This window comes from Pogona vitticeps, chromosome 5 (genome assembly GCF_051106095.1).
Source record: "Pogona vitticeps strain Pit_001003342236 chromosome 5, PviZW2.1, whole genome shotgun sequence".
NCBI classification, from domain to species: domain Eukaryota; kingdom Metazoa; phylum Chordata; class Lepidosauria; order Squamata; family Agamidae; genus Pogona; species Pogona vitticeps.
Genome location: NC_135787.1, coordinates 75,184,620 through 75,209,838, shown reverse-complemented (window position 1 = coordinate 75,209,838; position 25,219 = coordinate 75,184,620). Strand labels below are relative to the sequence as shown.

General features: G+C 41.4%; 1 protein-coding gene across 1 annotated transcript in view; it reads right to left on the bottom strand.

Annotated features, from left to right (window-relative positions):
- UGDH (UDP-glucose 6-dehydrogenase) overlaps positions 1 to 25,219 on the bottom strand; it is a 35,634-nt gene that overhangs the window by 2,458 nt on the left and 7,957 nt on the right. Inside the window, exons 3-11 of the mRNA XM_020786276.3 lie at positions 18,389 to 18,490; positions 15,305 to 15,505; positions 15,009 to 15,206; positions 13,195 to 13,342; positions 8,480 to 8,574; positions 6,164 to 6,294; positions 3,803 to 3,936; positions 1,804 to 1,895; positions 1,603 to 1,713 (exon numbers count right to left, since the gene is read on the bottom strand). Coding sequence (XP_020641935.1) covers positions 1,603 to 1,713; positions 1,804 to 1,895; positions 3,803 to 3,936; positions 6,164 to 6,294; positions 8,480 to 8,574; positions 13,195 to 13,342; positions 15,009 to 15,206; positions 15,305 to 15,505; positions 18,389 to 18,490 — 1,212 coding nt within the window. The remainder of the gene's footprint in view (positions 1 to 1,602; positions 1,714 to 1,803; positions 1,896 to 3,802; positions 3,937 to 6,163; positions 6,295 to 8,479; positions 8,575 to 13,194; positions 13,343 to 15,008; positions 15,207 to 15,304; positions 15,506 to 18,388; positions 18,491 to 25,219) is intronic.

Sequence of the window (25,219 nt, the reverse complement as noted above, 5' to 3'; positions counted from 1 at the left end):
TCAGTGTCTACACTGATTTTACAGATAGTTTCCCTGCAACCTACACAATGTTCCTCCTATCTCACAACAGTAGCTTCTCTCATGATTTTCAGTGCTTTTTTGTTCCTTCAGAAATCAGGGTTTATTGTTGTTGGAGTTTAATATTATGGAGCTTTCTCTGTTGACATCTGTAGCAAGAGCTTCCCAGTAGAAAAGTTTCAATTAGCACTCAAAAGCATTAACAACAACAACAACAACAACAATATAAAATAGCATCAGCAGCAGAACCTCAGCATGGAAACTGATGTATATTTTTGTAAATGTTTTCTTAGAAATATCTTAAAAGAGCAACATTTTTCTTAAAGAGAAGAAAAGTAGGTTTGTTTGGATATGAATCCCAGCAACCTGCAGTCTCCTCCATCACCAAGCAGCAAGAGAAGCTGGACAGATGCTCTACCTGGAATAGTTGTATACATTTCTGAAGGTGAAAAACAAGGAATCCATTTAAGTACTTGATTCTGTACTTACCCTCTGAAGTAGTATGGTCTGAAGAGGGCTTTACTATGTGAGAGCTTTGAACTTCTAGCTTGGCCCTTGTTTTAAAATGGCATTAGTTATTTTTACTTGGCCATAAAGGTGATGATGGTATGACTGGAAACAAGCATTGGGCTTACATGCTTTTGTTATTGGTTGTACAAAGCAACCCTGAAACCAAAATCTTACGACTAACTGAATAAAGGACCTCCGTTACTCTGAACCTGGCACAGTGAAAGCAGTTCAGTATCTATGTTAGGAGGATCCCCAATGTTTTGGCTACAACCATCTATGGCTGATGAAATGTATACATTCCTGAGGCGAGCTTTCAGTCACATCATGCGTAAAAATATGCAAGTATGCCTTAAGAACTTTTTCTTAGGATAACCTTCTGACATTTTGGACTACATTGGCCTCACCTAATACAGGGTAGATCCACCTACCTAATGTTGACAACGCTTCTCCACAAAGCACACAATACATTGCAGATAGGTACCTGAAAGGATCATTCCAACCTGCCGTTCCTTCCAGGTTTAGTCAATGTAGTCTTGGAGGAAAAGCCTTCCTAACAAAGTGATCAGCCCTGTCCATGTAACCTAGTTACTTATGTCCCCTATAGTAGCAGATGCCAATGCAAATCATCAACCTGTTTTTACCTAACATCAGTGCCATACTAATGTTTTATCTTTGAAATACTTCTTTCTGTAATGGTGATGTTTTAGGACAGCATCAAAATTCACATAGGAATTAGCATGACATACGCCCTTGACATACACTGCTCCAGGATGGTCCCGGCTAATTCCTACAAACTAATTTTTATCTGAGTAAAATGTTTTAACATTGTGTTATCTAATGGTCTAGAAAAGCACTGAGATCATAAGACCTAGAAAATCAGGTGTAGCAAATTTTATGATCCAGGAAAGTATCAAAATATTCAACTATATATAACACTTACAAACACACCAAGATACAGAGACTTCTGTGCAAAGATGATGACAGTGTGGGATGAAATAAATCCTTCCTCTCTTTCCCCATGAAGCCATACTATGATCTGATTGTGAGCCACTAGGTGGGAAAGGGGGAAATTACCTGGAAGCCAATAACTTGTAATTCATTGTGAAGGTCATCAAGGACTCGTCTGCCATCAAAGATGAAAGCTGGCTTCAGCATCTTTTTGTGGATCCGTTCATAATCCAGTTCCTGCAAATGACCCCAGAGACTACTTCAGTGACAGGCGCTATGACCCTGTAATTTTCTATACGTTTTGTTCTGTAGGAGTGTTCTGCTTACCTTAAACATATCCCACTCTGTGCAGATAACAAGGGCATGGGCTCCATCACATGCTTCATAGGGATCTTTGCTAATAGTGACTAATCGAGACACTGTAGTGAAAGGAAAAACATTTTCTAAACCATTATAATTGAGTCCTGTTAATTTTAATGTCAGGGTTTCAAGCATTTGCACAACTTTAGTTTCAAATTTGGACAGGCTCATGCTTTGCCTTGCCTCACCTCTCACATTGTGAGCTTTTACTACCGTTCTGTTTGCTATGACATTTCAGGAAGGAGTTAGAGTTAGGGGATAATATATTCTACTCCAGTCATCTCCAGCCTTGGGTTACCCAGGTGTTTGGGGCTCCAACTCCCAGAAATCCCAGCCAACACAGCTGGTGAAGGCTTCTGGGAATTGCAGTCCAAGAACACCAAGGTTACCTAAGGTTGAGAATCACTGTTCTACACTAACAAATAAACAGAACCCCCAAGAGAAAAAAAAAAGCTGAACTGTGTCACATATGTAAATCATGAAGCTATGCCCAATATATCTACTTTTGCATATTTCGTTCTGATTTTGCAAACAGGAAAAATTTATGCAAGAGCACAGCAGTCCCAATCCTTGGAAAATCTATTCACCTCTGGCTTCAGATACGTCAGCAGGCACTGTTCATACACTTTCAAGCATAACTCCTTGGCAAGAATGGCTAGTGAGTTCCTTTAACAATCAATGGAACCATGAGTTCCCAAAAGTTTAATTTTGCACTCCATACTAAGGAATGTATTCAGTTTTGTCTGGATTAGAATCCCAGGAGTCCCACTTTCACTGCAAAGCTCACACCATTATATTTTGTCCCACCCCCACCCCCAGGCACCAATTCTTTCTTTCCCACTGGTCTCTCTGTCTCTTGGCTGGTACTCATTCATCTTATACAAGCCTCCCATAAGAGACAAACCAGTGTCGATGATCAGGCATTACTAAAAGCAAGCTATCGATGAGCCCAACTGGGGTTTTAGGAGGGAGCAATCTGGAGAGATAACCAGTCCAGTTAAAGACAGGAAATACGTGTACTGTATCTCTTTCAACTTCAGCATTTCTAGCTGTTCCCATTTCAGAGATCTTTTGGGACTAACAGGATTCTAGAAACTGATTTTCAGATGTAGCCAACGAGGTAATTTAATTTATATCAACCTCAGCCATTCGAAATCTTGTCACTCCAGTACTTATCATTTCAGATCGTTTGAGACAAACAAATAGGACTATGGGGAAGCCAACCTTGTCCTTTAAGTTAGGACATCAGTAGAATCCATACAATTTTTCCTTTCTAACTTTTGCTTTTTCACAGCTTGGGAACAGAACTCTTTTGATGCTGTATGTTCACAAAACTGCAACATATAGTACATAAACCCTAATGAACAGTCTAATACATGTGTTCATTCACTATTTTAAGATCATGGTTAAGATCACTGCTATATTTAGTCACTTAAGTGATCAACAATGAATGGAACCTACTCAGGGAGGGCCCCAGTTCTGTGGAATTCCTTTTCCCAAGAGGCTCCTTTCTGTTCCTCCTTTCTGATTTTCATACTTGTTTTGCTTTGCTTTTTTTTTTTTTTTTTTTTTTTTTGGAAGAGTGTGCTTATGTTAAAATCTCTTTCAACAGATGGAGGAGGGAACATATTCTGAATTCTAGTCCAGGTTATTAAGGATGTGTTTACCTCAGGGTGGAGGATGTTTGGCCCTCCTGATGTTAAGGACTGCAACTCCCACAGTCTCATGCCATGATTTATAATGCATGAGGCTAATAGGAGCTGTCGGCCAAAATGTACTAAGGTCAAAGTTTTGCCACTCCTGAATTAGCCTGAATGTCCTGTTACTGAACTTCTGGCATTTTGCATCGTTTATTTTATTCTGCACATCACCTTGGGAGGGTTCGAGCCTTAATATAATTTCAATTATATAGACATGTCTGCATTCTCAAAGCTAAAAGAACTTGTCAAAAGGAAACTTCACATACCTTGATCATCCTCAGATACACCTGGGTGAGAAAGATCCAGAATGATTTGTTCACGGACTACTTTGGGGTCATAGATATGAAGTTTGGCTCCTTCATCCATTAAATACTTGCTGATGTAGATGCTGGAGGATTCTCTAAGAATGAATTTAACAGCCTTTCACTCAGAAACCTTCACAAGATAGCTACATTCAATTCCTATCAAGTGTAACTTCTTGGATAAAGATGGACATGAGCTACACTAGGGACAGCTCTTAGAAAGTGCTTTACCACTGCACCCCTAAACATGCTTACTGGAGACTGAATCCCACTGAACACACTGGGGCATATTTCTGACTAAGCATCCATAGATCTGCATATTGTAAAAAGGTAGCACTTTCAAATAAGCCTTCTAGTTTTTGAAAATATCTGTTCCCCATGGAAGCTAGAAGCATGATTTTTGAAAGCTATGATCTTCAGAAAGTAAACTGTGTTTTGTTTTATGTGATAATTTCATGTCCTTTACTCCATGCAGGCAAGCACTGTTTACCTTGGTTAATAAAACCTTAGCAGTTAACAGTGCCAACAGCCCAAATGGTAAACCCGAGGATGACTGCTGAGTCACTGCATGAGTGTGTTCTGTTAACCCCAAGGTGATAAAAGGACAGGCTGCTGCAGGTAAAAGGTAACTAGAACACAAGTTATCAGATAACAAATCCCCTCCCTCCTGCTGGATGTAACAAGTTTAACTAAATGTATGAACTAGTCAATCACGATTAAACTCCTGACAGAGGGAGAAAAGGCACTGCATGGCTCACTTCTGTGGAGCAGACATGATCCTCTACATATGAAACCTACACCTTCAATGGCCCTTCACCAAGGGCTATGCTGGCTAGGACTGAGGGGAGCTGTGATCTGACAGTATCTGGAGGATTGATATGGCTCTTGGGGTGAATAAAATCCTGACTTTTGATCCAGGAAATTGGGATTCAAATTCCCTGTCCATTAGGGGGAGTGTAACCCCATTCAGGGCAGGGAAATGGCCCTCCAGCCTGTCCGGTGAAGCACCCACTAACAGCGCTTCTGTTTTTTCTGGATTGAGTTTCAATTTATTAACCCTCATCCAGTCTGTTATCAGGTCCAGACACGAATTCAGCACAGAAACCGCCTCACCTGGATTGGTGGAAAATGAGAAGTAGAGCCGAGTATTGTCAGCATATTGTTGACTCCTCAGCCCAAACCTCCTGATGACCTCTCCCAGCAGTTTCATGTAGATCTTAAACAGCATGGGGGACAGTATCAAGCCCGGAGGAACCCCATGACACAAACACCATGGGACAGAGCAACTGTCCCCCAGCACCACCCTCTGGACACGGTCAGCTAAGAAGGAGCAGACAACCCAACCCAGCCAGCCTATCCAAAAGGACAACATGGCCGATGGTGTCGAAAACTGCTGAGAGGTCCAGGAGTATCAACAGGGTCACACTCCTCCCGTCTCTCTCCTGGTAAAGGTCATTTTACAGGGCGATTAAGGCAATCTTCGTACCAAAACCTGGCCTGAAACCTGATTGAAATGGATCCAGAAAATCCATTTCATCCAGCAGCGCCTAGAGTTGCCCTATAGGTAGGACTTGTCTCTTTACAGATGATGTTGGATTGCAATATTTGGGATCCCAGCCAGAAAATAAAAAGAAAGAAGAACAAGAACAAGAACAAGAAGAAGGAGGAGGAGGAGGAGGAGGAGGAGGAACTTCTGCACCTGTTGGCCTAAGATATTTCCTATGGTCAGTCAAACTACTTGCATAATGGATGTAGGGCAAGCAGTTTGACTTCTATAGTTCCTGCGCATCTACTACTCTCCCAGCTAGTGCTTCCTTAATTGACAGGGGAGTATTCTTCCAACCTGCAAGGGTTTCCCCTATCAGTGTAGAGGAGAGAAAAGATCCATCTTTATGTGCTATGTGCAGATCAAACCCTACTTTTCAATTAACACAGCAGCCCTTGCATGCAAAAACGTTGTGGACAAGTTGTAAGTGGTCAATGGAGAGGAAAATATTCTTGCCGCAATTTTACTTATTCCTCTCCAGAAAGTACCTTGCTACTAATGAAAAGTTTCTAAAATTACACATTCCGGAATGTCTGTATGCCATGCAGCAGGACAATTAAGCTGACTTGTTCAAAACTGCCGCAGCAAGAACCCTTTGAGTATAAGGGTGGTATAAGCATTCTTGGGGGGGGGGAGAAAGATTTTTAAGTCATTTTAATCAGGAGATTTGAGTTTTCTTTGTTTAGGAGCTGGAATTGTTTTGGGTCACAGCATTACTGAATCTACCTAAGGTCGTTATGTGCTATTTCCACCTGCCAGTTGGGTTTGCTTTGTATTACCTTGTATCTCCCGTGTCTTTTTTGAATGCAAATCCCAAAATAGCAATCTTCTTATCAGTGACAGTATTAAACAAGCTGTCAATGATTCGAGAAGCAAACCTTCTTCTCTGATAGTCATTCATGTCAATCACCTGCAATTATAAAGAATGAATGAATATGATTTACAAAGTGCCCTAGTTTGGTAGTCATAATATATTAATAACAATTGCCATGATTCTGCTAGAGATCAGAGAAATGAAATGAAAAAAATCAAACCAAGAAACAAAGGATCAAGAAAATGTTCACAAGGCACTAACATGTACAAGTCAATTTCTTCTGTATCAATTATACAGTGGTGTCTCGCATAGCGATCGCTCAGTTTTATGACGAAATCGCTTTGCGATGGACATTTTGCCATCGCAAGAGTGATTGCTTTGTGATGGCCCCTATGGGGAAAATTTGCTTTGCGATGATCGAGGGGGAGCGCTCCCCCGCGATCATTCCAAAGGCCCTATTTTCGCACAGCTGATCGGCGGGGCCTTTGCGATGATCACGGGGGAGCGCTCCTCCGCGATCATCCCAAAGGCCCCATTTTCGCACAGCTGATCGGCGGTTCCAAAATGGCCACCCGCTGTTTTGCCTCGCTTTAGAGGCACCGAAAATGGCCGCCCCTATGCAGGATTTTCGCATAAGGTGAGTTTTTAAGCCCATAGGAACGCATTAAACGCGTTTTAATGCGTTTATATGGGCTTTTAAAAATCGCTTAGCGATGAAATCGCATAGCAGCGATTTTTGCTGCATGTATTAACATCGCTAAGCGAGGCACCACTGTATATGCAAAGCTTTTATCTAAACCCAATTCGGCCTGAAACAGATTGTCTTGGGGGTTCCCCACCTACCAACCCCACCCAGGAGTAATGTTATGGAAGAAACACATTTTGGTGGGCAAAAGATAAAACAGGTTCTAGTAAAAGGATGGAAAACCTTGATACAGATCAAGCAAGACAGGAAGAAAATCCTTGCTTTCAAATACTGGATGTTTTTGAAGTGCATCTCTACAACAGCATTCCTGAACCTGGCATCCTCCTGCTGTATAAGACCAGGACTCCTATGAACCCTGGCCAGCAAAGCCACGGAAGAAGCCAGACAGAGATAATAGGAATTGTAATCCAACATATGTGGAGAATGACTAAGAGGAGGAAAGCTATTCTGAGACTATTCTACAGGCTGACACTAGCCTCCCATCTAGCTAGGCTATTCCTAGGTCTCTCACAAGTCTTTGGGGAATAAATCTGCTACCAATGACCCCATGACTGTGTTAGAGCTGACATCTTCTCTCTCTTCCCAGGTAAACAGACCAATGAGCGTGTGGGGGTGCCACTCCCAAAGTTGCTGTTGGCTTAATCTACAGTAGAGGGCAAACCCTCCTGGATGATTTCACAGCTGCTTCTGAGGGGCATGACTGCCCACCATTCTTCTTTCTCATAGGTGCTAGAGAGCTTGCTTAAAGAGCCTTTCCTTAGGCCAATCATAATGGCATTATGTAACCACTGTCCTAGCTGAACTCTGTCAACTATCTGTACACTGTCAACTATCTGTGAGCTTGTAAGGTTAATAAAAGCACAGTCCTCCTGGGGCCAGGGCAGAGAAGACTTCTCACTCTGCTTCCTCAGACTAGTCGCCCATCAGGAGCACTGCTGGCAGACATCCCTGTGTGTGGATTACTTCTTTAACTTCTGTCACTAAGAGACTATTTGCTATCCTAATTATCTGGTGACCATCACAAAGCCCATCAGCCTTCTCATTTCGTGACTCCAACATGAGTGCTCACACAAACTTGAGATTTACTCTTCCTTTCATAACATCTGAACATGTAGCCCAAATTCTGTTCCAGGATTGCATCTGATTCAACATCAGAAGCAAACAACACTAGATGCAATATTAAAGGGATGTGGATTTGCTTGCCTGTTCTTTTGCCATTTGTCATGCAACCTTAGTCTAAGTTTCTACATTGTTCTAATGTGGACCAAAGTTGGCACTATTTGCCATACTGTATCACTGATAAACAGATATAACCAATGGAATACTAATGTCAACTGGCTTTTGGATAATTTGGTAACTAGAAGGACCAAAGTGGATATTAACAAACACATTTTCATTTATATATTTATTGCATTTACTAGTTGTCCAACAGCTAGTCTCCGGACCACAAACAATGTAAACACATTTCTAATAAAAATTCAGATTTATTCGCCAACTATAAATTATAGAAGGCTCTTATTAACAACATGCAAGAACAACTGTATTAGGGTAGAATTTCCAAATATCCATTCTTACCTGTTGCCAGTAACGAGCTACTTCTGGCAAATTCAGAGCTTCACAAAGATAAACTAAGTTCAGAACATCTTTCTGAAAACAGCTTCCACCAAATCCTGGAGAGAGGAAAATATTAAAGACTCAGCCTTCACAACAAGGATTCCTCTTTGCAGCCTGATCCTAATTAATTAGAAGTAAACACCAAAGAAAATAAGGAAGTGTATTCCTAGGTGAGTGAAACCCAATGAGTACTTCCTATCAATTCATTAACAGCTCAGTTTTTAAAAATATATACTAATTATTAGAACTGTATTCTACAGTCAAATTACCCATCTTTGTTTCCTGGAAATCTCCTGTCTAGAGCCTCTCTCCAAGGGCAGTCTTGGGGTCTAAATACAGTATGCCTAAAAAGATTCCATTCCCCCAACAATCTCTGCAGTAAGAGAATTATGTCACAACAATTCTGATCTGACCCATTTTCACATGCTAAATTAACTTTATGGGGTAACCTGCTTTTAAAAAATGGAAAGAAGTCCTTTTTATGGAGGGCCTGGACAGAGGAGTCCTTAGGTAAAGGTTCCCCTTGACAATTTGTCCAGTCGTGTCCAACTCTAGGGGGCAATGCTAATCTCCGTTTCCAACCCACAGAACTAGCGTTTGTTGGAAGACAATCTTCCATGGTCATGTGGCCAGCGCGACTAGACATGGAACGCTGTTACCTTCCCACTGTGGTGGTACCTATTTATCTACAGTGGGGTCTTGACTTGAGAACTTAATCCGTATTGGAAGGCGGTTCTCAAGTCAAAACGTTCTCAGGTCAAATCTGCATTTCCCATAGAAATGCATTGAAAACCATTTGATCCGTATCTGCTCTTTTCCGTCCATAGAAACTAATGGGAAGCTGCTATTCTGCCTTCGACCACTAGAGGGGGATATTTTGTTTCTTTTTTTTCTTAGGTCAAGAAAGGTTCAGGGAAGGCAGGGAAAATACAGTCCAGGCAGTACAGTACCAGGCAGTCCGAAGACTGTCTCCCAATCCACTCTCTAAACGCGGGGAGGAGTGAGGAAGCAGATAGGCACCCTTTTCACTGGCCAACAGTCAACTGAAAGTTCCAATTTTGCACTTTCCCTGCCTCCCACGTGGTTTTTTTCAGTTCTTAACTCAAATCTAAGTCTGTAAGTCAAGTCAATATTTTCCTATGAGAGTGGTTCTTAAGTCAAAATGTTCTTAACTCAAGCCGTTCTTAAGTCAAGACCCCACTGTACTTACATTTTGCATTTTGCATGATTTTGAACCGCTAGGTTGGCGGGAGCTGGGACAAGCGACGTGGGCTCACTCCGTCACGTGGATTCGATCTTACGACTGCAGGTCTTCTGACCTTGCAGCACAGAGGCTTCTGTGGTTTAACCCACAGCATCACCACGTCCCTTGAGGAATCCTTACTTTATACCCATTAATTGGATGAATCTTCGCCATTTGCCTACTTGAGAAGTAGGTATGATTTGCCAGCTTCAGCCAAATGGCAGTATTTATAATTACAGTAGCTATCTAAATACAGTCCATCAGTACCGAGTGCTTTAGAGTCTCCTCCTTATTGTATCAGTCCAAGAAAATAGACCTACATTACTTCTTTATAGGTATTTATTGTCAGCTAATAAATATGATGCACAAGGTCTCAGAGATGGATGGTATGATTTTGCCTTCATCAGTGGAAGACAGCACTTGCTAGTGTATCCGAGACACCTATAGATACGTTATGACTTGTTCAACAAAAGATCACATTTACAACATACTTTAGAAAGGGTCTGAGCAAATAATTTACATCAATGATTCCCAGTCTTGGGTAATCCAGGTGTTCTTGAACTGCAGCTCCCAGGAGTCTTCACCACAAGCTGTGCTGGCTGAAGTTTCTGGGCATTACAGATAACCAAGAACACCAAGGTTATCCAAGGTTGGGAACCACTGATCTAAATATTAGTGCTGTGATTTTCTTGATGTATTTTCTTGATAGTCATATGCCATGGTCATGCCCAGTCATAAGCTCACTTGGAGAGGAGTTATTATTTGAATTAATTTTGTATTGGACCAATCTTTGATCTTTGTTGAGGCTTGTGTCTTTTTAAATTATACACCTGATTCTTGGAGATTATAATTTTGTGTTGACACCTATTGTATTTCCATTTTAGCTATTATTTGTTTTGTCTTATAAGTAATTAATAAAAAATTAAAAACAAAGTATGTTTTGGAAACAAACTCTTATTGATAAAACTGATAGAAAAATATTCTTTGTTTTATAACAGTGAGTTTTAATGCTTTGAGTACTCTGAAGTTAGAGCTTCCTAACTGTTAGAGCAATATGACAGTGGAACCAGTTACCTTGGGAGATGGTGAGTGCTCCAACACTGGAGGCATTCAAGAAAAACTTAGATAATCACATGGCAGATATACTTTGATTGTATCCCTGCACTGAGCAGGGGGTTGGACTTGATGGCCTTGTAGGCCCCTTCCAACTTCACTTTTCTATGATTCTATGAAGCAAGAAATAACCATTTTTAAATGGATCAAATAAATAAATAAGCAAACAAACAGGAGTAAGATCTAAACAAGACAACCCAGTTCTAAACTTCAATATAACCAATAATTTGTAGGATAAAATCAGATTTCTTGAAAGCCAAGATTCAGGTATCTTGGTGAAATTTCAGTTGCTTAGAAGCCTCTTAATAAAAAGGAAACAGTGGTCTATGTCCCTCCTCCAGCCTCCTTCTGTCGGCTAGAGCAGAATAAGGGCAACATGTGGCCTTCCAGCTCTCCCATCTTCCTCCAATTTTTGAAAAAGGTTTGCTCCACAAAGTCCCCTTGTGCCCCCTGAGGGTAGAGAGAGCTAATACTGGGGCGGGAGTCTCAGGAGCAGCCTTCCAAGGATGAATGTGTGCAGTCCTGAGATCTCAGGAGATAGCCCCTCAGAAGGCTAAAGAGAGATGTAGCCCATCATTATCTGGAGGGTCACATACTTCCCCACCAATTGCTTTCTATCTTGTCATGAGAGCTACCAGGCCATCCCCAGCCAAATATCCTCTAATTTTCACAGAGGGAAGACCTCAGTGAGAAGAACCTAAGATTGCTTCCTGAATGTTTTCACAGCTGTTAGGCAATGCTATACAATAAATACCTTTGTATTTACAGTCCTAGTTACTCTACCTACGCAAAAAGCTCAAAAAGCAGTGCAGTCTCATTTAACAAATCCAAAGGAACTTGAACTCATTTGGACATGGATAGCCACTTACTAGCTACTATAATTATCTGAACGGGTGCTTCCCAATCTGGGGGTTCACAAAGTGTTATTGGGTGTGTGTGTCACTGTGAGGCCCCCAAAGTGGAGGCCTTAGTGGGAGTGCCGTCGCTCTCAAGGAGAACCCTCCACACACAGACATCCCCACCTCCGTCCCCAATGCGTCGGGAAGAGAAAGGCGTGGGGACCCCAGATTGGGGACAAGTGGTCGCCGAACCCCTTACCTTGAGTAAGGGGGTAGATACCCAAGACTTGGAGGTGACTATGAAAGGGTTAACCCTTTCCCCGAGACCCGGGGAATCTTTGGCGGGAAGAAAGAGGGAGGAGATTGAGGCGGCGGCGGGAGATATAAGGGGGAAGACGGCAGAGATACAGGGGGGATGGGAGTGGATTTGGATGGAGGATCCTTGGATGGAGGCTCCTCCCACAAATGGGAGCAGGTCCGAGTCCCCCATGAGGAGGCGGAGAAACGTCGCCAACTGGGGTTGAAGCCTCGCCCTTCGTATTGGGGTGAGACCGAGGCAAAAGAGTGGAGGAGGAAACTCCGTGAAGAAAGAGAAGCGGTAGCTCAAGAGCTTGAACGGAAGAAGCAATGGCATATAGCCGAGTTGAGGAAACTGGGGGGTTACCCGGCCCCTGGGGAGTCGATGGAGGAGATGAGTCGTCCTGGGGTGAGTGGAGCGGGGATGAAGAGACTCTACCGTTGATATCCTTAGATGAAGAACTGGACCCTGGGCAGGGGACTGTGCCGTTATTAACAGGACCTTGGAACCCAGAGACGACAAACCCTTTTCTAAATGTTTTATGGACACCGTTAAAGCCAAGCAATATGTTGCAAGAATCCTTGAACCCCTTTTTAGGTGTGAATCCTGTTGGAGTTGATGTTGCAATAAATACTGAGCCCTTTGATTTACCTCAACCGTCTCGTCCTTTATTTGAAGAACAGACAGCCCCGAAAACTGAACCCTCACAGTCACAGGTCACCTTATATATGTTATAGCCCTTGTTGAATAATCTCTTCCTTGATTTTTCAGAGTGGGATATTAAAATTAGCCCATACATACAGAGTATGTATGAGAAGCAGGCTCTCTGGGAGGAAAAAGAAGCCTCTGCTTTCTGAGAATGGATGGCTTTACCCCCTTAAAAATGCCTTTTTATGCAAACATGGTTGGGCAGGTGTCACAGATTACTTGGCAACTTAAAAAGGGAATTGTGACTTGAAAAAGTTTGGGAACCAATGGTCTAAACATGCATGGTCAAATACAGGGCTGGGAAACGTCTGGCTTTCCTGATTTTGCTTGACTACAGCTCCCATAATTGCTGTCCATGGGTAACTCTGGCTGAGATTTACAGCACCGAAAGCCCTCAAACATCTAGAGGGCACTGTCCCCCAGCTTCAAGGCCATTCCCTGTCACAACGAAAGAAAGACATTTTTTTTAAATTACCAACGCTAGCTTTCAGAAATTTATTTCCAATTCTTTGGTCCATTCCTATGGCTCTTGCAACCTCTTCAACATCAGCACCTGTTGCTTCACAAAGGGCACTTATGGAGTTAATGCTGCTAATCCGCTGGGCAAGGAAAGCATTGGCTGCCTAGGGATGGAGAAGAGAAAGCAAATGCAGAGAGCTACATTCTGTTGAAACATATGAAGCACAGCAGGTAACCAGTACATAAAGACAACAGCAGCATTTATATTGGAGCAAGAAAGTATTAGAAACTGGATCACATAAAATTCCTGTGTTTACATTTACCTTCTGCACAGTGTTAAACTTGGTTGCTCTCACCGGAAGTACTTGCTGGGACCAAAACAGTTATTGCTCTGTAGCCAGAATCTCACACCACCTCTAACATGAGACTGCACTGCTCAAGCGTGAAGTTTGGCACTGGACACAGAAATCAGTCTCCTGAGAACCTCACATTTTGTCAATAAATGTACAAACAAATTTCTAGCCCGTAGGCATGTAGATACTGATGTCGATAGCACTTCCTGAAAACCTAGAAGCTAGAGAAATGACTTCTGATGATTGGAAGGGGCCTTTTATTGCCCTCATAGAAAGCTGCCCCTGTTTATGATGAGCTGCAGAGTATTTTCTCAATTTATATACTTTATACAAGTCATATAATTCGGATTGTCTTGGTGCAGGATTCTTTTTGTTTCATAAGACATTCCTGCTCATGCAAGTACTATGGCAAGTTTTTATGGTATATGTTTTTATTCCTAGATGTCGAAACACAGCTGCTAGAGGCATAACGGTTGTTTAAAAATTATTCCTAACCTTGAATTCCTAACCTGAATTATTCCTAACCTGGAAAAGGAAATCCAGTAATTATCACTCAAGAGCCAGTGAGTTAAAGGAGAGTGATAGAGAAAGCAGTATGGCGTTCGGGAGATGTTTAATTTTGAAAAGGAAACAGGGCGGTGCAGCATAGTGTTAGCATGCTCATATGAAGTTCAGGGAATGCTTTAAAAAAGTAAAATATGAAAGAACAACTGAATTCTGTCAGTCAGCCAACTCACCATGTTTCATACTCGTGTCTGAATCCTGTAAATAAAGGCTACTATTTCCTGTTAACCTCTGCCAGAGTCTATTTGGGTAGGGGAAGCTGGTGGAATTCAGCCCTATCTCTATAAAAGGGAGAACACAAGAAATCCTATCCTTTTGGTGGGATTTCTTCATTCTCTTAAATGGCTGAGGTGGAGGCTGTATGAGACTGGGGGAATAAAAGATTGTTGTTCAGTAACAAATGGTGACTATAGGGGGTTTACTCTGTGTATGCCTAGTCTAAGCAATGGAAGAGTCCAATGTTATGCTGGGATTTTCCATCCTGTGTTTCAAAGGAGGACATATTTTGATGGATTATTCTGCTACTTCAGTGGCCTCATCAAGGCCACAAAAGTAGTGCCTTCTTCGGTTATTATTCATTTTGCTATTCTAATCCCACAGCAGAATTGGTCAGTCTTCAGCCATGCAGTTGGATTTTAAATGGCATGTTAGAACAACAAAGAAATGGCATAGATAATAACTCACAAGCAATCAAATTAAACCAAGTAAATATTGCCAAAATGCTGTCAAACTGTGTAATTATGAAATCAGTGGAAGAGTTTAAAAAAATGAAATGTATTTTTTTATCCAATATTTTTACAACAATGCTTTTCAGAGGCTAATGAAAGATGAAAGTCTCTTTCATTGCCACAGAGCTGATACTTCATTTACTTTCCTAGTGTGAACACTTGAAATGTTTTCCAGTTGTACTAACCAGTTTGGAAAGTTCAGATGACCAAGTATTCGTTGTAAGGATTTTCTCTTTGGGCACCCAGTGCTCATAGACGGCACACAGAGCTCGAACAGCTTTCTGGCCCTCTGGAGTCTCATCACCCCCAATGAGGACACGGTCTGGATTCTTCAGGTCCTTGATTGCTGTGCCTTCTGCTAGGAATTCTGGATTAGACAAAACCTGTAGACAAAGATAAAAAAATTGAGTTGAAGTGCATCAATGAGAAGTGCATCAATGAGGTAAAAATCCATCGGATTTCAAAATGGCAGATCTCTTGCCTGCAAATTTAAGTTTGGTTTTGTATTTGCGTCAAAGATACGCCGAATGCTCTCAGCTGCTCGAACGGGGACAGTGCTTTTCTCAGTCACGATTTTATAACCATTGGAGTTTTGCACAATCCGTCTTGCACAGGCTTCAATGTATTTCAGATCTGCTGCCCGGCCTTTTCCCATGCCGTAAGTCTTGGTTGGGGTATTAACCTGTAAAGAAAAATTGGAATTCTTACCAAAAAACAACAATCTGTTGATATCTCATTTCTTGGCTACTGTGCAAAACTTGTGCATTCAGTTTTGGGAAAGAAAACTGTCCAGGACATTCTGGGAAGGTCTAGAACTAGGCTGGCCCCACCTTGACTGTTCTTCCACAAGCTAGCAAAGATCTTTCTCTTCAGACAAACTTCCCCTCAGGGACTGGCTGCCTGAGTGGGGCTTTTTAAAATGGATTGTTGATCCTTATTGCTTTGAATGTGTGTGTTTTTGTGTTGCTAATGTTTTTAGTATGGTATTTGTTTGATCCTTTTTAGTATTTGTATAATCCCTGTTGTTAGTTTTAAATACTGTCTTTTAATGATTTAAGCCACCTTGGTTTCTTTAAAAGGAGGGAGTGGGATAAAAATATTTTAAATAAATAAAAAGAGCAGCCTTCTCCAACTTTCTTCTGTCTGGACTGCTGGGGGTTGAAGTCTAACATCTGGACAGCATCAGCATGGAGAAGGCTGCTCCAGAGAATGAAGATACTGCAAGACGAGTATAGGTTATATGGGGGGGGGGGGGAGAGAAGTTTCAAAATTGTGGTGGGTTGTGAACTGGATCGTATGTGCATGATCTGAGACTATAGTGTGCAATGACAAAGTGGTCAAAGAGGCATCCTGAACACCAGCAAGCCAACACAGATCTTATGGTGGCTTGATACTTAGAAATGCTTCTGGATCCAACTTGCTCTTTGATATGTTCAGCTCAAGGACTCTGTTGTCCCTGTCATCTTCTAGTCTCAACTTCTCTTGCCATCAGCTCCTTTGACATGGCAGAACCTTGTCCCATACTCAGACAAATCTATGTATCTTCTTGTTGGAAATGCTGCCATGGCACCAAGCTTCAGTTTGCAGGACTGCTGCCATTCCCAAGAAATATACACATGCATTTTCATATGTAGCTACACAGTTCATAATCATATGCTAATTTGTTAAAATGTAGGCCAAATTAATATAGACTTTATCATTCAGTACTGAGCTGAATAAACTTTCCAAACAATTAAAATGACTGCCCAGAAAAAAATAGCCAGCCTGGTTTAAAATTGTCTATATTGAACTCTGTGGCAACTTGCATTCCATTTATGTGAAGAAGATGCAAAAGAGAACTGCCTGTAAAAGCTTTTCCAACTAAGAAAGATTTCTCTTCCACTCGTCTATCCAGTTGTGGGCTGGCAGGCAGGTTAATCATTTAGCAGGTCAATTCCCACATGGCTACTAGAAATGTCACTGGCCTTATGGAGGATTATGACCGTGCAGGAGCATTTCTACAACTTCAGAGCCACATGATCCTTCTAATTTACACCAAACCTATCTTTCTCTTTGATCTATCTACCCTAAATTATAAACAAGAATGCATTCTGGCAGTCGAGGCTTTTGCCTGCACATCTCTGGTATTTTTAATTCTAAAATATAAACTAATTCTGAGACCACGATTAATAACCCATGTATTGTGTGCTAAAAGTTCTAGACTCAACCCCCTGCATTAGGGCAGCCCTCGATATCTGTTTGCCTGAAGCAAAGAACAAAGACAGCACTCTCTCATTTCCCATTTGTGAGAAGGGAATCTTTCTTGAATACTGATGGGAGAGTGTTTTAGTATAGGGCAAGTTAGATCGCATGTGGTTTCTCTTCCAGTACTTTACTGTTGCTGCCAAGCATTCGCTGCCTGAAGCAACTGCCTCACTCTGGTAATAGAACGGGTGTCCTTGCCTGGTATTTCATGGTCAAGATGGAAAAGATTCCCTCTGAAACCTAGACAGTTGCTGCCAGCCAGTGTAGCAGTTCTAAAGTAGAAGGTCTAGTTTACTGACTCAGCAAGGCAGCTTACTATGATGCAAAAAGTTATCTGAATTTAGATTTTAAAAATACATATGTAGCATTCTCACATGGCCCTCTGTCATATTGTCACACAAAAATTCAAATGACTAGACTATAATCCCGTGGACACCCATCTATTTCTTGGACAAAATAACTTCAAGGACAGATTCCTGCACAAATCTCAACTGCATAAGGAATTCCTACAGAGATTCTTATCTATCTCCTCTTGCCTAAAAACCAACTGAGCTTTCAGTGAGTAGAAGATTTTGCAAGTGTAATAACTGCAGTCAGTGGCACTTAAGCAAGTGTTGCCTTGTGCAAGTAGTGATCTCCATGAAGACTCAGCCTGCAACCCACTTATGCACTGACAGTGCTCGTGTGAGTGATGTGATCAAAGGTACCAGTGTTAACACCCAACTGTTGTTTGTCACTGGTCATTGTTATCAGTGTTAACCACTTGTATTCAATTGCTTTTGACCTCAGTGATAACAATCCTGCACCTGCAAGCATGCAAGATGCTAACCTGCCAATGGAGGTACCATCTGTTGAAGTGCATCTGTTGATATGGACTGGAGCCAATGAAAGTTTATGCTGAATAAAAGGTGCTTGTCTTCAAGATGCTACAAGACTTTTCATTGCCTTTGCTGCTAATTATCTAGGAGTTAATTCCCAGTGAACTTAGAGGAACTTAATTTTCCACAAAGGAAGGAATCATGCATTTTGAGTTTCCATAGAGGCAGGAAGATGACTCTTTTTCAATCTCCCTTTCCTTATTCACTCTGAAGAAATCCTGACATTTACCAGCGCTTATGCAAATATTGCTGCTGAACATGTGGGAACCAGGTACCTGTGAAACCCACCATCTATGGCAGAATAGAAGTTTTTTTTAATTGCAATCCTCTCCCTAACCCAATATGAATGTTCAAACTGACTATAGCTCATAATTTTCTCCCAATTACAACTGCTGCCATCCTCAGCAGATCTGAGATATTTAAGGGGAAAAGTTATTACTTACAGAAATAAACACCAGATCAGCATCTCTAATAGCATCATCAATATTGGTGGAGAAAAAGAGATTCTTCCCTCTGCAGGATTCAACCACTTCTTTGAGCCCTGGCTGAAAAAAAAAATAGCAAGTTATTTTAGGATTAAACATGAAAAGAGTCGCCATAAGTGATGGCACACTATTATTGTAATAATAAAACTAACAAATGATAAGAAATGAGCCCATCCTCAATACAGAAATAAGGGTAGAACAACAGGGAAGTAAAGCATAGAAAAATATTTAATTCTAGGAAAATTCTTGGGTGTAAAAGATATTTACAACTGAAGGAATTATGTTATCTTGATTGTTCAAATCTTGCCCAAGTTATAACAATATTATTCATTTTTACTGCCTATGGTGTGACTCCCAGTGGCTTCCACAAAAATGCTTTTTGTGAAATTTATACTTGTCGTATAGATGTTAAAGGAGCATCTTCTCTCCCAATATTTTGCTGAGTTGTTAAACTGCTGTACTCTGGACAATTCTGATTATAGATTGCAAGTACACTGAATATGTATGGATAATCCCAAGACTCTGGAGGATCCCTACATTTAAACTAGTTGAAGTTATGAAAGCAAACTGCACATTCTTTACATTTCTCTAATAAAATGGGTCCAAGTTAACATTTTTGTAAAAAAAAAAAACACCAGTTAGCCCTTGTTGCCTAGTATAAGGATTTGTGCCAGGTGGACATTTTAAAATATTGCTGATTTGCAGCACAATTGTTAGAAGGAGGATGGCATAAGATATGGTCATTCATAATAGACTTGTGACATTAATTGCATAAGAATATAATAACTGGTTTAACCTAATCAAGGAGACAGAGGAATGATTTCTGTAGTCTAAATCTGATACTAGTGGTGGATGTTTTAAATCTACAGCCTTGCCCAGTCAAGCAATACAAGTTCACTTTAGAGCAGGAGTAGGGCAAATTTGGTCATCTAGATGTTTTGACCTACAACTTTCATCAGCTCCACCTGAAAGGACCAATCAGAAGGATGAAGGCAGGTGTCGTCCATGCTTATTGGGCCAAAGTTTCTCAATTCCTGCTCTTTTTAGCTTTAGCTTCCCAGAATATACTGTATAGAGGGAACAGGAAGACCCTTCTGGAAGACTGATCATCAGTTCCCGTAACAAACTGACCGCCTGTGCCTTGATTCTGCTTATCTGTACTGCTCTTTGCTTTGCTCTGCTCTGACTCACTGGGTCTTGCATAGTCTGTTTACTTTTGGCCGTCAATAATCCAATATCAAGTCTATGTCCCAGATTGTCCTCTAAAATGCCTATTATTTTTGTATGTATTATTTCCTATATTGCCCCCTTAAAGTTATAACCTTTTGGGTGGTTCACAATATACAATACAATCTTATGGACTCGTGATGCTACCGTTACAATTACTGTATAATACTGTACTCCCTTTCTAGGAAGTGCAGGCTTAAGTCTTGAAAGCAAACATTTCCTCAGTAAGACACGGAGTCCCCTTTTTTGTTTTCTATTGTTGCTATCTTACTGCAAATTAGATCTGAGACCTAACTTACATTACCTCTGATTATCTATTACTATCCCGAATCATGTTTCAAACAAATACCCAAACTCACATCTAGTTTATGAGGATTAATATACCAGCAGGCATTTTTGCTGGGATTCAAATATAATACCCAGACTGGTCATATCGCCTTTCTCTCCCTGCCTTCTTTTTATCTTTCTGCCACACCATCACCACCACAACATATACCCTCAGGAAGGAAAGATTGCTTTTCCCAGAGTTCTGAATTGCTTGTGTAACCCCATGGACTATTTGTTTCAGTCAGTGGGGAGATTTTAGGGGCGGTGGTGCTGTGATTCAAAATTTTAGTGGACAAAGGGTGGGAGAGCAGGAGAAGGCAGGAACGGCTGTTTCCTTGGAGGATGATGTAGGTCCTTGGTGTAGGTAACAGAATTTCAATATGCTTGTGCAGGAAAGGTACTGGAAGGGTAAATCTATGTGGTGATATTATGTATTCGTGTTTGAATTTGTATTTTATTCTAATGCTTTAAAGACTGTACACTTGGAGCTGTTTCCTTTATATTGTGGATCTCTGACCTCAATCAATAAGTATATCTGAAACTTTGTTCTTATTTGGCTGCAAAGAGACATTTGCCTTCTTCCTTGTTGCTTCAAGCAACTCCTTCTCTTGTGTTGGTGAAAAAAATCCAGGTGTGTACAAACTGTAGCATCCAGCTTTGGACTGTGTTTATATCAGTATTACTGTTGTTTCATTATTTTAAAGAACACCACATTTTTGTGCTTTGTGTTTGCAAAACTCATTAAAAAGAAAACGAATGTATAGCTCCATAAACCAAAGAGTATTATACCTATTATGGCTGACTTTTTATATAAGGTCAAGAGGCATATACAGTCCTGGGGCTGTGGGTTTCTCATTCTTGTTTTATGATCTGGCTATAAATTCAAGTCAGCCTCAGAAACAAAGACATGGGGCTTTAACAAAGGTCACAGCATTCCTTTACAGTTTAGATTACAGTAAAGACAAACTCCACTAAACTTAAGTGGACAAGAGTCACACACCTGTCATATATTCTTAAGATAAGCAAGCATTTTAAAGTCTAACTATGCTAAGGCCCTTACAGAATTCTTATTGCCTGTGTTTTTAAAAAATAAATTAAAAATAAACGTGATTCTTGCCTAATCTGTAGCTTTGTCTAAACTTCTAATCTGCCAACTAAGAGGCTAACATCAGAAGAATAGGCAAAATCACTGGTTAGAAATGAACAGCATCCCACCAGCATGGGGTATTTACATAGACAGCATCAAGGGCTGGTGCTGCTGTCCAACTGACTAGCATCTACAATCAACTGAAAATGATGGGAGAGTTAAAATGGGAGGGGTCAGGGTCAGCCAGAACCATTGTCTGCTGTCTAGAATACAGCTACAGTGGTGCCTCGCTAGATGATGTTAATCCGTTCCATTGAAATCGCTGTCTTGTGAAAACATTGTCTAACGAAAAGCATTTCCCCATTGGAATGCAATGAAACCATTTAATGCATTCCAATGGGGGAAATAGTCATCGTCCAGCAAAAATCGCCCATAGGGAAGCCATTTTGTGAAGTACCAATCAGCTGTTTATATCGTTGTCTTGCAAAAAAATGGTCTGCAAAGCACAGACCAAATCATCGTCCAGCGAAATCTCCCATAGGAAAAACCGTTTTGCGAATCGCTATAGCGATCACAAAAAGTCAACGTCTAGCGAAAAATCCGTTTTGCGGGGTAATCTTCTTGAGAGGTACCACTATATAGCATTTTTGCTACTGCCACCAGTAACACTACTACAGCAGCAATGAAAACGTCTCACCAAAAAAACACACATATGCTGTACTGCCACCCACCCCATTCATCAGCCCAAGCTAAGGAAACAAAATTATTCTTGGAAGGGCAACAAAGGGTCAGACAAAATGTGGAGCCCATCTTTTAAACTAATAGCATTCAACTCATCTGACATGTCATGACGTACTACCCATGAAACAGGCATGTAAAAGGTATGGCAGCAGTAATTCTCAGTATTTTATGACACTAGTTTTGGGATTTTGGAGTGTTATAGGCACAAATGTTCCTTGATACTGGAAATTCCCTTTGAGTTAAAAATGAGTACTCACTGATATGGTCCTTATTTTCAAAAAAGGAAGTGCTAAAGCACTCTTAACCACTTCTCTGATGGTCTTGAATGCTTCTGCATATTTTGAAATGGGCCCTATTTCATTTCTCTCTTGCATTCCAAGAACAATTTGTGAGGTAAGTAGTCCAGATGTACTACACTAGTCAAAAAGTGTGCTGTCTCTGCACAGTATGTTGCTAAGTTGTACTTCTTGGATATGTCAGATGTGTCAACATTAAATAAATGACAATCCTATGCCCCAGTTGTCAAGACTGTCACCTTTCAAAAAGAGATGTGCCTTGGGGAAATATGAACCTGCTCTGGTCTAATCAGATCCCAAAACAGCATCATGCTGACATTATCAGCTTCCAGACATTATCATTCCCATTAACCCAAATACATCATGCAGGTGGAAGAGCAAATTTACACTTTGATGTCTCTCTCTGAGACAGAAATATGACTGCTCTTCAGTGCTTTGAGAAAAGCCTACCAAGGGCAGAGCCTGGAAAAATTCCTTTTTCCAGACAACGACTCCTTGAATCCACCAGACAGCATGGCCATCAAATGGGGAGACTGGGAGCTGCAGTAAAAAAAACCCTAACTTTTCTAAGTTTTGGCTAAGGCACCTCATGATGCTCAGCTCATATACAGCCATGAATACATTATATAACAGTTACACATAGAGCCAGGCTACTGTACTTGCATTCTTTGGATTCTAGATCCGAGGCCACACCTGCAGTTTTATACACAATCCATTCTAACTACTTGCACAAGTAAGAATTAGGAGCCCATGCTGCCTCTCATTTATTTATTTATTTATTTATTTATTTATTTATTTATTTATTTATTTATTTATTTATTTATTTATTTATTTATTTATTTGCTGCCCATCTAGACACAGTCTATTCTGGGCTGCTCACAACAAAGAATATAAAAACAATTAGCATATAAAATAGTTATACCATCATTTACAGAGATTAACAATCATTCCAGATGGAAATAAGAAGATATTATGTGGTGCTTGGAGGAAAGGCCTATCTGAATAGCCAGGCCTTAGAACTGGCGTTGATTATGCATAGTTTCCCAGATTAGTGTGAAAGATCATGCACTTAATTCATGATTAGCTCCCTCAAGATTTGCCTTTCCCCCAATCCTCATTCAGGAGCTATTCCATCAAGCTGCAAAAGAGGAATGTGGGTTGCCAGCTCACCTGAGAGATTAGTGACTTTTGCTATTTCCTCACTTTAAACTGTTCCTATTATAACAGGCCAATAAAATTCAGCTGCATTACAGCAGTTTGTTACTAGAACATTGTAGCGTTAAGAAAGGGTTCCTTCCCCTTCCTTTTTTGTGTGTTGCCTTATTTTATATTGCAAGCCTGAAGGCAGAGACCATGTTGTTGATTTGAAAAAATCACGGATTTTTCTAGCCGAAGTGTATACACATTTTAAATAAACAGATGCTTGCCAATTTGAGAGTAGTTTATCAATAATATCGCAGTACGTTTCTACCTGGCCAATGTCTGGCCCTTCCTCTTCTACTGTTAAATTCTACCCATCTCCTCTCTGCTGAAACGGGTTAGTGTTTCACCATCTAATGAAGCCCTGATTCAAAGTTCACTGGGTAAACAGTGAGCAAAGGAGGAGTGCACAGATTGCACAAACTTGACTGAAGTCCATTCAGCCAATCAGCATCTTACTGTTTTACTCTGCTATCTCTGAAGGCAAAAAATGGAAAGTTCCCATATGTGTCACCTTGGACTCTCTGAGGGATACACATGAGATTATCAACTGTACAAACATAAAAGCCAGCATTCTGTTTGTGTTCATCTAAGGTATGCAGAACTTGATCAGCTAACTGAGGAGATGACCATGTATGTCTCAGTTGTACATGACTAAACAAATTATGTGTACATGGGCACATGACTAAACATAATTTAGCTACAATTAGCCATGGAAAGGTATTTATTTATTTATTTATTTATTTTATATCCCACCTATCTGGTCGGTTAAGACCACTCTAGGCAGCTAACAGCATAAAATAGTATAAAGAATTTTAAATAGAAAAAACTATAGGAGAGGGAGGAAACAATAGGAAAGGGAGAGGAGAGGGCATCAGGAATTGTCTGGAGGGAAGGCCTGCCGAAACATCCATGTTTTTAGTTGATTTTTAAAGATACCCAGCGAGGGTGTCACGCGAATCTCAGGAGGTAGGTTGTTCCAAAGGCAAGGAGCCACCGCCGAGAAGGCCTGATTTCTTGTCTTTACCTTCCGGGCCTCCCTCGGCGTTAGGCTCCTCAGCCTCACCTCCTGGCTCGCATGAGTGACACAGGTAGATCTTGGTGGGAGTAGGCGTTCCACCAAGTATCGAGGCCCTAAACCGTTTAGGGCTTTGTACGTAAGCATCAGCACTTTGAAGTCAATGCGGAACCGGATGAGCAGCCAATGCAATGCAGCCAGAGTGGGTGAGATATGTTGGTATTTTTTCACTCCACTAAGAAGTCTGGCCGGCGCATTCTGCACCACCTGTAGTTTCCGCAGCAGCCTCAAAGGCAGCCCCACGTAGAGCGCATTACAGTGGTCTAATCTTGAGATTACGAGCGCATGCACCAAGGTAGTGAGCGCCCCAACATCAAGGTCGGACCGCAGCTGGGCTATCCGCCTAAGGTGAAAAAAGGAGGAGTGGACCACGGACGCCACCTGAGATTCCATAGTGAGTGCCAGGTTCAGATGGATCCCCAAGCTGCGGACCCCATCCTTGGCGGGCAGAGTCACTCCCCCAAAAGAGAGGGAGTTTCCCAAATCCCCAACTGTGGGGGCGCCCACCCTCAGTACCTCCGTCTTGTCAGGGTTCAACCTCAGCCCGTTCTCCTGCATCCATTGCAGTACAGTCCCCAGGCAGCGCTGAAGGGACAGAACGGCATCTCCTGCAGTTGGTGAAAAGGAGATGTAGAGCTGAGTGTCATCGGCATACTGATGACACAAGCCTCCACACCCCATGATGACCCCACCTAGCGGCCTCATGTAGATGTTGAACAGCACTGGGGAGATAAGTGACCCCGTGGAACCCCACAATTGAGACTCCACGGGGCTGAGATGCTCTCCCCAAGCTGCACTCTCTGGGGGTGGTCCTCCAAGAAGGAACGGAGCCA